The sequence below is a fragment of the Sebastes fasciatus genome, chromosome 2 (assembly GCF_043250625.1).
Source record: "Sebastes fasciatus isolate fSebFas1 chromosome 2, fSebFas1.pri, whole genome shotgun sequence".
NCBI classification, from domain to species: domain Eukaryota; kingdom Metazoa; phylum Chordata; class Actinopteri; order Perciformes; family Sebastidae; genus Sebastes; species Sebastes fasciatus.
Genome location: NC_133796.1, coordinates 10,537,877 through 10,550,169, shown reverse-complemented (window position 1 = coordinate 10,550,169; position 12,293 = coordinate 10,537,877). Strand labels below are relative to the sequence as shown.

The 12,293-nt window shown below is 40.7% G+C and overlaps 1 protein-coding gene across 7 annotated transcripts in view; it reads left to right on the top strand.

The window, feature by feature from the left end:
• Positions 1-12,293, top strand: part of akap13 (A-kinase anchoring protein 13) — a 129,472-nt gene that overhangs the window by 104,155 nt on the left and 13,024 nt on the right. For all 7 annotated transcript variants that reach the window (XM_074661433.1, XM_074661422.1, XM_074661415.1 and 4 more), the window contains 7 exons: positions 534-659; positions 1,117-1,234; positions 5,221-5,469; positions 5,602-5,678; positions 7,783-7,964; positions 9,266-9,348; positions 9,458-9,640. In XM_074661433.1, coding sequence (XP_074517534.1) covers positions 534-659; positions 1,117-1,234; positions 5,221-5,469; positions 5,602-5,678; positions 7,783-7,964; positions 9,266-9,348; positions 9,458-9,640 — 1,018 coding nt within the window. The remainder of the gene's footprint in view (positions 1-533; positions 660-1,116; positions 1,235-5,220; positions 5,470-5,601; positions 5,679-7,782; positions 7,965-9,265; positions 9,349-9,457; positions 9,641-12,293) is intronic.

Here is a 12,293-nt window from a genome sequence, read left to right as displayed (position 1 = left end):
CGTCCGTCCAGTCCATTCTTGTGAATGCGATATCTAACGAGGAGCAGAGGCCCTCTAGACTACACCCTCATAAATATACAATTTTAGTTTACAGTTTTCCAACAACTGCAATTGCAATATGTGTTTTTATATACACATTATGTTTTCAGGTTGTCCATCCATCCGTCTTAACGTACGTATGTCGATCCCATTCTCTTGAGCAATATTCTCAGGAACGCCTGGAGGGAATTTCTTCGATTTGGCACAAACGTCCACCTGGATTCAAGGATGACCTGATTCGATTTCGGTTGTCAAAGTCCCACTGTGACCTCACAAAACACGTGTTTGGCCATAACTCAAGAATTCATATCCTAATTATGACAATTTCATATCTAACAGGATAAAAATGATGTAGTGATGATTTTGGACAGACATTGATGTAAACTGCATCTTTACTGGTTGGAGGGGGCATAAAACCACAAGGCGATAATTCTAGTTTTCTCTGCTGTACCAGTATTTGTTTGAGTATTCATGCCTGTTAAATTCTCCTCTAGTTCTCAGGATTTAACGGTGAAAGCATGAAGAGGATTTATGGGCGATTCTGCAGCCGCCACAACGAAGCTGTGAACTTCTACAAAGACCTCCTGACCAAAGACAAACGCTTCAAGGCCTATATCAAAGTGAGACTCTGTCTATCCTACAACAGTGTTAATTTTTGTAGAAGTTGTTTTTTGATGAATCTAACCGTCTGCTCTGTTCTATAGAGCGCTACTACAGTACTTGTGTTAACCGAGGAGCATGTTCTTGTTCTGTCTCACTTTTCTTTTGTTTTTTCGTCTTTTGCATCTGCTCTTCATTTCAATCAGTGCATGCACCGTAAGCATTTGTATAAATGTCATGCTACCCTTGAGAATGTTTTTATTTTATTTTCAGAGGCGTTAGTGCTTCCATCGTCTTCTATCATTGTCTAACTCTCATATCCACAATCACAGCAAACACCTTCTCAAGTATTATTACCATATTGTTCTGCAGCAAATGACTTTCACATTGATAGTTTGAAACCTTGTGTTGTTTAGAGCCACCTGTTGTGTGGGCAGTGCTTTTTACTAAAGCACTTGTTGTTTGTGTTTTTTCCAGAAAAAGATGAGCAGCAGCATTGTGCGGAGGCTTGGCATCCCAGAATGCATCTTGCTGGTGACCCAGAGGATAACAAAGTACCCGGTGCTAATTCAGAGAATGCTGCAGCACACTAAAGGTGAGCTTCCTGTCGACCTTTATGTTTAAATGGGGAGAGTGGAAGGAGGAAGTTTGTTTTAATTGGGATGACGCTGGCAACTACAGACTGTTATACCTGGCTAACAAAGCAGAAAGTAGTTGGGTCACTAGATGGGTGAAATATACTGTTCTGTAAATGTTTTTTCTTTGTAGTCTCTACTGGTGACATTCAAGTTTTTTAAATAGATGTCGGTAACACTGTTAGCACCCTGCAGAAAATATACAATACAAAACATTCACTATTCAGAACACATTATTTCTAACCTTCAGTCTAAAGCAAAAGTTTCTTAGATTTGAAAGCAGTAAATGAGTTTGTTCTTTAACTTGAAACTCTCTGCTAGTGGGGTGCATTAATTATACGTGGAGCTAAAGGATTTCTCTTAAACAAGTGACAGAAAACAAGACAGAATAAGGCCAATTACTGCATTATTATCAAGAAAATGTTGCTGCCTTACAAATCATTTCATATTTAAGTTGATTTGCAGTTCAAACCTTCTAAACATTTTAGGAAGAAAGTAAAGTTTTAAAGGACCTGTTTAGATGAATTGTTTTGCACTGTGCTGAAATGTGTGTTTGTCAAATCCATAAAAAGTGTAAAGGCCTACCTATTTTGAAGCATTGTCCAGGCTTAACTTGCTTGGGGTTACTTCTTTATCTTAAACAATACAGCCAAAGTTGTATAAAGAAATACAAAAGCGAAATCAAATACAGTTTCCGCATGATCCTAAGAATAGACAATATACAGTAAGTCTCTCATATAACAGCTCATCATTTCCCCTTATTGTTTTCAGTATGATTACATTTCACTTCTTCCCGTACAGTTCCGCCTACTTCAGTCGTATACCCGGAAAACAACAGCCTCAAAAGTGTCACTTGTTTTAGGAAAACTCCTGAAAAGTTGAATTTCTCGCAAATGCTTTCATATATTTTGAGAAAAATTAGACGTATGTTGGATGGGTGTTTTTAAGATAATGGATCAAGCGTACTTTGAGGAGTTCAAATATTTCACACCATATTTATATCTGATTTAAAGCAGCTCTTGTCGTCTGGCCTCCCACTGTGTACATTCACTCTAATCCTTCCCCAAAGTCTGTTTATAGTTCTACGTATGTGGGATGGGGGAGCTCTGACTTAATCCCCAAGGTGCTTTAAGAGGACTCTCTCCTGCCAACACTGATATATACTGAGTGGAAATAACACAGCACACCTACAGGTAGAGATAGTATGTTGGTGCTCAGGAGCCCTGAAGTACAACAACCAAAGGAGGGAAAATATTCCACTTTGGGGAAAAAAACTTCATAGTGAGTCCAAAACTCAAGTGCACAACATGTATACAAGATATCAGAGACATATTGACTCTGGGGATTTTCTCTGAGTGCAGACCTACGGGCCACTGGTGATATAATCCTTGGCCTTCCACTCTAAATGAATTCAAGTTAAAAAGTAATCCCACTATGGAGTTTCCAAGGTTGCAAATGCGAGGCTGACCTTTGACGTCCTTGTTATTACTCTCGTTTGATTTTTGAAAGAAATTACAGTATGTTAATTTTTAGTCACTTAAAGTCACTCATTTTTGAAAATAGGTCCAGTATTGAGGGATAACGCTGTAACCGAAAACGAGCTGAGAGGGCAAGTGAGCAGCGTCAATGCAACGTTACGTTCTCTAAAAGTGCTCGTTTTTGCCACTGACAGGCTCAGATTATTATAAGTGCCTGACAACATTATGGAAAGGCTCCTGCAGAGAAGTAAAACGTTTTTCTTACTTTTCGCTTGATCCGGTTTGTGATTGTTATTGTGTTCCGCTCAAGGAGAAGTCTCGTTGTGAGATCTGAATATTGGGCAGCAACAGGTCCCACTCTTTACAGCCTTCTTCCTCTGTGGGCAAACTGTACTGTAGGATCACAACACAACAGGAACACCACCAGTCTCCTGGGCTTCATGGCCTTGCAGCAGCTGGTTCACCCTCCTCTGCTTGTTGCTCCCCTCCTTCCTCGTCTGCTCCTCAATTTGTAGGGGCTCTTCATCCGTATACTCTGGCTCAAATAAATGCAGGCAGCCATCAGATTCAAAGACCTCATCCACATTGTCGAAATCATCTTAATATCCAACCATGACATTGAAAATATTTTAGATAACACTGAGCTACGCTTTCTGTACTCTGTCCGCCTGCCACTCGCGTTCCCACCATGGATGTATTCTACTATTCCACCGTTGTCTTCCGGCAACACGCCACTTCGCCAGACACTTCTCCTTGAGCGAGACTCTTTCTATAATGTCAGACACTTATAATAACAATCAGAAAACAAGCACTTTTAGTGGACGTAAAATGACGGTGCCAGCTTGCCCCAATAGCACCATATTGCAGCCAGTGAGCCAACTACAGCATTCTCCCTCAATACTGGACCACTTTCAGAAATTGTTGTCCCTTTTAGTCAGTTAGAGGATTAGGGTCCATGTTGAAAATACTGCAGTTACCCTTTAACAGTGAGTCAACCTCTACCCAGTTAATAAACGCTTTTAAATGTTCAGTTTATTTAGGATAACTAGGTGAGCCACATAGTTAGTATGAGCAGCGATAGTTGCTCAACAGACTGAGATAAGAGCACCTCCACCTGCAGAAATGTAAACCACACTGACAAAAGTTTAAAGGAATAGTTCTACATGTTTAGAAAACACATTTATTTGTTTTCTTGCAGAGAGTTAGATATGAGAGTGGCATTGATCGTCTCATTCGTCAGCTAAATATGAAGCTACAGCCAGCAGTCGGTTAGCTTAGCTTAGCATAAAGGCTGGAAACAGCTATTCTGTCGTCTTCAGTCATAAATCTTTAATATTATAGAGAAATATGTCACTTTTGAAACTTTCAGGGGCTTTAAGGAAAAAGTCAGAGCAGTACTGGTAACACCGTTTGATTGACGGGTGAGACATTCAGTGCAAGAGCCCCTCGGCTCTGATATGCTGATCAGATACAGAAACACTAGGTCAGGGATGGGAGTTTTAATAATAAGTGTCCATTTTCTTTTCATCTATTCTGACATCTTGCTCTCTGACTACCATAATACATTCACAAAAAGACCCACCATGTAACCAGCAATAAAAGGAAAAATCATGCATAATCATGAGTGTTCATTCTACATCCTAAAATCCCATTAAGGTATGTTGAATGGACCTAAGTAATTTCTGAACGCTTGTATTCAGAAAAGATGTATTCAGAATAGCTACTGTAATTAACCTAATGAGCAGGAACTGTTCAGTGAGACAGTGGAGCCAATGTTGCATACAAATGACTCCAACAGGCCTGTAAGATAAATGGGCAGAACCGTGCATAGCCTATATTTGAGGTACAATAATCCTGCTAGCACACAAGGAGATGTCGTCCCCTTTCTAAAGGAGGACGGATGATTCTACAAATTTTGGGGACCACAAGCGCAGGTGCGATCTTGGAATAGCTCAATCTCAATAGCATTAAATAGTATTTTGGTGTACATTTCAAATTAAGCAGGTAGGAAAAAAGATTATGTCAAAATTAAAGAGGCAAAACTCAACACACATGAAAGAAGTTTTGGTGACTTAATAGAGGTTTGTGTGCCCAAATAAAACCATAAAAAGGCCGTCATTACTCTGTAATGGCATTTCCAATAAGAGGTTTCTCAGTGAGTGGAAATGCAGGCATGGTTAAATGCCAAACAACCCTCCTCAGCTGTGCCACTCTACCCATCTGGTTCAAGTGTGTGTTAGTTTGGAGCCATGAAAAAGCTAACGAAAACACAACAATACTTAGTTTCAGGGTGATTATACACTAATGAAAACAGTTATGAATATTATATTCCATTTCCGCTAATAGATCACCCGAAATGTTCCACACTATTCCTTTATTATAGGGCTTTGATTACAGGTCAGGTATAGGATTAAGGAATAGAAATCACTGTTACTTGTCTAACCTGTCTTTTCACATGTCGAACACAGAAAGCGAGGACGACCACGAGGACCTGACAGACGCCGTTCGGCTCGTGAAGGAGGTGATCGCGTCGGTCGACAACAAGGTGAACGATCACGAGAAAAGACGCCGTCTGAAGGACTTTCACGGCCGCTTGGACAGCAAGTCCATCATGATGATGAAGAGCGGTCAGATCTTTGCCAGGGAGGATCTGCTGAGGAGGAGGCTGATCCACGATGGCGTGCTGCAGCTGAAGAGCTGCCAGGGAAGACTGAAGGGTGAGGAGACACTCTGTGACTGCTTTACTGCTCATTAACTGACCAGCAAATCCTCTCTCTCTCTCTGTCAATATGTAAGGATGTATGTATGTATATCTAACCTCAACTACCTTTCTCCTGGCTGTTCTCCAGATGTCCATGCTCTCCTACTATCAGACGTCTTCGTCTTCCTCCAAGAGAAAGACCAGAAATACGTCTACGCCATGCTGGTAGGATCCTGCTGTCATATCTCTCTCTCCTCTTTCTCCCTCCTTCTGTCGTTCCCTCTGTTTTCCCTCCATCTCGCCAGTAATGAAGGTCTTATGAGCGCTGCCAGAGATGCTGTTGTCATATTTTCCTATCCCACTGTTGTTGCTGTTAGCATTAGCTGGCCTGCTTAGCTCACCCATGGTGCCTGCCTCTGGCTAGCTAGCTAGCTGCACCTAATAAAGCTGCTTGGCTCTCGGCATCTAACCCAACTGTGATAAATCATATAGGCTAGAGTTGGTTAGAGTTTTTCCGTGTTTACAGGACTCACAGCTTCATGGCACACATACACACAGCAGGGGAATGAAAACAGAGGCAGGCCTGTGGCATTAGAATCACATCCATCATTAAGGCATGTTTGAGTTGAGGCTGTTGACATTGAAAAGAGGAATAACGTGGTTCTAAATGGATGACGGCCGTGTGAACCAGGTTGAGTTTTGTGCAAAATAAACTTCAGCTCTGAGGATCAGCAACAGTACAAGCAGCCCGTAGCAATGAGGTCAAAGGTCACCTGGACAGACGATGGAAAGTATTCATGTGAAGCTAAATATGGCTGATATGAGGCTCCAGGAGTCAGAGTGAGCCCAATCAAGTGGGCATCATCCAGAGTGTTTTTTTGTATGAAGACGGTGGCTGTGTCCGAAATCACTCACTACTCACTATATAGTGAGTTCGCCCTTTTTGTAGTGCTGTCTGAATGTATAGTAAGAGTTATTATACCCTATATAGTGAACTCAAAGTATCCCACAATGCATCGTGAAAAGTAGAGTACAACGATGGACACTAACCAAGCTCTATATGCCAACATGTACTGAGACGAAGGAAAAATAGCAGACGGACTAGAGGAGAGAGAGCAGAGCAGCGCATCACAACAAAAAACGGCTACAAAATACTTTGTATTTATTCATTTGGGAAAATACGCTTATTGCCCCCACATTCACAACAGCTGTTAAGTCGTACCTTTCACGTTAAAAAGCCACAGACATATACGCTGCATCACTGCTTACCAGGAGGAACTTAAATTCACTCAGAGCCAAAATAGACTAGAATATGTATTTATCTCAAAAATACATGTCAGTATTCATTATGGATGGTCCACCAGCAGCAGCAGACGTTAATCTGGCATGTTTTAACTGTGCGTAATTAACGGCGCTGAGAAAATGACCTGTGTAGTGTCCGAAAGTGTTTTTTCATTTTGCTGATGAGCTCACTATATAGTCCTCTACATAGAACTCCCTGGATTGTGAGAAAGGAGTAGTGAATGAATGAATGATTTCGGACACAACCAGTGTTTCCTTTGGAGAGCTGCAGTTGAAGGATAGTAAAACAAAGATGGCATTTTGTTAAAAAAACACTAAAGATACCCATTTAATTTGACTTGATTTAAACTTAAAATGCATTTCTGCACAGGGCGAGGGATCTTGATTTTGTTCCTGTTATTCCACAGCATAGTCACAGTATAAAGACAGACTTAACAAATCTGAACCTATCCTTAAACCTCAGACGAGTTTGCTGTAAAAACGTTGGGATGTGGTTACAATTCCAGAGTTTTACTGGATGGAGCAGAAATGAAGCAGCGGTTTGTGGTGTTAGCGTACTAAACTCTGCTTTACAGTTTGTGCAGCCTAAATGATGCAAAGACTGCGGAGGCTCTAGACATCAGCTGACTCCTATGTGAATGATAACATTAACCAGAATCTCATTTTGTCCTCTTTACTCCACATCTATTTCAATCTTCCCTTTCTATCACCCAACTGCTCAACGCTCAACTGCTTTCTTCTATCTATCCGTCTGTCTTCACTACACTTGTTTTTGCTTTTATTCCCCTGATTTCCTTTCCCCCTTCCTCCCTCCTCCCATTATCCTCGTCCTTTCCACTCCCTCCTGCTTAAATCCACGCTTCCTCCTGCCTTTCCCATCCTCTCCCCATCCTCAACATCTGTCTTCCCTCCTCCCCCTCTCCTCCTCGACCCTCCCACTGTCATCTATTTTTTTTCTCTTCATTCTCCTCCCTTGTTTCCTCCATCAATCCCTCCCCTCCTTTCTTACACCCTATTCTCCCTCTAGGACCAGCGCTCCACGGTTATCTCCCTCCAGAAGCTGATAGTGCGGGAGGTGGCTAACGAAGAGCGCGGCCTCTTCCTCATCACGGCGGGCATTGAGAAGCCAGAGATGATGGAGGTCTTGGCCAGCTCGAAGGAAGAACGCAACACCTGGATGCAGCTCATCCAGGAAGCCATGCAGTCCATGTAAGTGGGATTTATTTATGTGTTTTTTACTTCAAAACATTTAGAGTATTATGCTAATACTTCAAAGATGAAATGCTTTTGTAGCCAGAAGAACAGTTTTGACATATTTTATTCAAAGTTGTACCTCAGCATATACGCCCAAACTCAACCCCTGACCTAACCTGCCCCCTTTACTAACCTCTACTGCACTCAAACAGCTTTACATTCAGTACTGGCCTCTCAGGGTTCACCTATAGTATATCTGTGTTGTAACCCAGGAGTTAGACCCAGCCCGGTTCTCTAGATAGTAATAAACGGTAAGCTGCGACAGAGCACTTTGCTGTCAGGGGGATTAACACTACTCTACCTGGGGATGGGATGTACTCAGAGACAGTCTAATGCTGGATTGGCTTCAAGGGCAGCTCACTATAAGCAGAGGATTATTCGACTGCAGCCAGCGGGAAGGAGAGAGATTTAGTACCCCGTCTCTCTCTCCCTGTCTGACTTCTGTCAAAATACGAAATTGAGATCAGGCTATTGGCAGGAATGAAGGAGATAAAAACAAAAACTTCTTTTACCGACGCTCCGTCTGTCTCTTCAACCAAAAACATCCCATACATCAAATACTTGGCTTGTCTAATCCCTGTCTACTAAAAGTGGTGTCCTGTGGTGTCGGTGTTTTACATACTGATTTGATTTCAGCCCTGACTTGAAGCTAATGATTATTTTCTTTAATCCTTTCTAAAAGAATGGGTTAGCCTAGAAAATGTCAGAAAATAGTGAATTTCTTTTGCATTTTTGTTATTCAACTATCAACATCTTTGGCCATTCATTTCAGACATTTATTGTTTTATCCCTATTTGTAGATTTATACATAGATATTGTAAGTGATGTCGATTTTGAAATGCTGTAGAGGATGGTTTGTAGATGTTTAAGTAAGGGATAATTTACAGCCACCCGGTCATCGTTGAGAGATAAACCCTGACTTTGCGTCGGGGTCAACCCGCATCGCCCTGAAGGGGTTTATTTCACAACAATGACCCGCTGGCTGTCGTTATCCCGCTTATTACACAGCTACTTACTTAAGAAATCAATAATTTAACACAAAAACGGTCCGCCAGAGTCAGACATCAAAACTGTGGCCATAGCAACGGTCTGTTATGCATAGCAACGACCTGCTATAAAGAAATAACAGACCGTAGAATGCTGTGATTGACCAATCAGAATCGAGTATTCAACAAAGCCGTGTCATAATCCTCTATAATTTACTAGATGTAATACATCATGTTTGATTTTTTTCTTTTCCTTGGTTGGTTGGACAGGGATAAGGACGAGGATGAAGGGATTCCCAGTGAGACGGAAGATGACAAGAGACAACTGGAGACTAAAGCCAAGGAGATGAGAGGTGAGAGAAACACATTTAGAGTGTTTGTGTGGAAAAAAAAACAGCGAGAAGTTGAAATGTTTTCCTCATCGTCTGTCTCCTTTTCTTCCTGTCTGTCTCTGCCGCTCAGATCTGTTGAGGCAGAAGGACACAGAGATCATGTCTCTGCTGGAGGAGAAGGTGCGGCTCTTCAGGGGGATGTGGGAGGGCTTGAGCCCAAGCGAGGACAGGCAGGTCCAGCCTTTCTTCAGGTCAGCGTGCGCCCTGGAGCCGCCCAGGGGGGCGTCTATCATGAAGGACGCCCTGGAGGAAGGTAAGACGGAGGAAGAGTGTGATTATAATGTCTGTGCTGTTACTCAGCGAGCTTTTCCTAAAGTGCCTAACCTTAACTATTCAAGGTTAATGCCTAACCTTAACTATTCAAGGTCAATGCCTAACCTTAACCATCTCGCGAGTTTCACAATTTGCGTGTTACCTTCTAGACATATCCTAGAGCTGAGAAACTTCCCTATAGTCATATGTCACATGAACGAATGAGGTTTTCATCAATTAATAATGTCATTTCTGTCAACTTTCACAAATGTTAGACAACACTAAGGCCCTGTCCCTTTGCCCCCCTACCAACACCCCCAACCCCGCCCCTCTCAGACAAAATCAAAACGGCGCCCTTACCTCCAGCCCCTCCTAGTAAACAGGAAGTATAATGGTGCCATGGAGTCAGTTTGTTAGCTTTGGGCTACAGCTTGGGCCCTTTTTTAGTTTTAATACAGCATGCTGAATTAGCTATTAGTAGTTTCTGTTTGCAGTGTACCCATGGCTGTACAGACAACTCTCACTGGATTACTTTGATAATGAGACAACAGACTTGAAAGTGTAATGATTCTCAGGCAAGTTCTGGAGTTACAAAGAGAGTATTCTCTCCGTGATTTCCAAGAGGATTTATTTTTCGTTAAAACACGACGACCACATTGGAGATGATGATATCATTTTAAAAGTATAAGTCTAAAGCCACGCTACAATAATTATCTTCCCATTGTTTTTACAACACTGTTTTGCATCACGTCTCCCCTTCAGCACCGTATGTGCAATTTTCCTAACATGCTTTTTAATCAATAATGTAATCCATTACATGTGCTTTAATCTAAACTATCCAAGAACAAAAGAACAGCAGAGTTTGCAATTTTTTGCATTATAGACCTTTTTAATAGGGTACATTTTGACTTGTCATAGTAGGAAAAGCACTCACTTGTTACAAATAACATTAGCAATGGCTCTGTTCCACAAAGTGTAACAGAAAGCCAGTGAGCCAACATGCACAATAGCAAGACCCTGCTACTGAAATATCTACACCGATCACAGCAGAGCTCTCATTTATATTATTAATTACGCTTGTGATTTTCAGCCCTTTACCCCCTGTGTATGGGAGACTTTAAAGGAGTCAGAGTGTGTTTTAGGATTTTATTCCAGCTCTGCTTGGTGCTTTGGCAGCCCTGTTCATCAAATGTGTATGAGAAGAAAGCAGTGTGAACTGAGAGAGACGCTGCATATTGTGACAAAGAGAGAGTGAAATGTGGAGAAAGGCAGAGAAGCACACCACATTTTCTGCACATGAAGTTGACTTTAAATTTAAATAATCTTGGAAATCTACCAAGACTGAAAAATAAAACTGCTGCAAAAAATATATATATATATATATATTTATATATTTTTCAGATAATGAAATATTTACTAGACTCTCAACTTAGTAGAAGAAATATTTTAGCATTTTTCTTTGGGTAACACTTCATTTTACAGGTCCGCAAATTTCATGGTAATTAGGTGATAATTAGCAAATTACCTCAAAATGTATCGAAAATTCCATTATTATAAACATGATTTAATAATGATATGCCAAAATAGCGTATAATGGTTAAAATAGGGCCCTTAGGCTTGAGAAGCGGCTGCTCTTAATCGGAGGTGGAAAACCAAAACTAATAGAAGACACTTCTGATCAGGCACAAATCTCACCATCGTGTGACTTATTGTCTACACAAATGTAACCTGGTAGCTAATGTGATGATTCAGGGAGTGTTTTAAGAAATTTCAAATAATTTATTTGCCAATTATTATCTATTTATCAGCAGACATGGAAATAAAGCAAATCAATTAACTTTGTATTCTTTTCCTGGAAATGTATTAAATAAATTACCAGCTATTTATTACTGCTTATTGGGAAATAGTGGAATATAATTATTAAATAATTTTTATAATAGATATAAAATAATAATAATAAAATTCCAGAGTCAAGTCTCAAGTCAAGACAGCCAAACAAAGTAATTTTTTACATATTTTGAGGTAAATATTGGGGTAATTTGGCAGTAATTCCAAAGAAATTTCAAATAGGTTACATGCTAATTATCACCTAATTACTATGACATTTGCAAACCTGTAAAACTAAGTGTTATTTTTTTTTTATGCATTCTAATAATAATTTCGTGGTCTTTTAAAAACAAAATGTAGAAAAACTATTATTGACTGAATAAGATGAAGAAAAACATTACAAGCACTATTTCTTGGTGTATTGGATGTACCGATGTTGCTGGTGCTGAGAGGTGGTCAGAGCTGTGAGCTACGTGAGGAAGACTAAGAAACTGCACAGATGCAGCTAGCCCTTAATGATTTCTTCCTACTGCTGGAGGCAAACTGTGTTCCACGAAAAGGTGTACAGTAATCGATCACAGAATCCCAGGAATCTGTTTCACACTCTACAGGTTGTGTAACTGACATTCAACGAAGATTTGTTTGCTGCTCTGATGCAGGAAAGATGTATGAAGGAGAACTTCTTTAATGGTTTCCACTTTTGAAACTAGCAGGGAAGGTTTAGCTGCACCATTACAGAATGTATTTTCCACCTCCCTCTAAAGCCCGGGGCAGTAGTTGTCCTTATTTGATATGTGAATCGGCAGCAGTAATGTAATTTCTTCTGC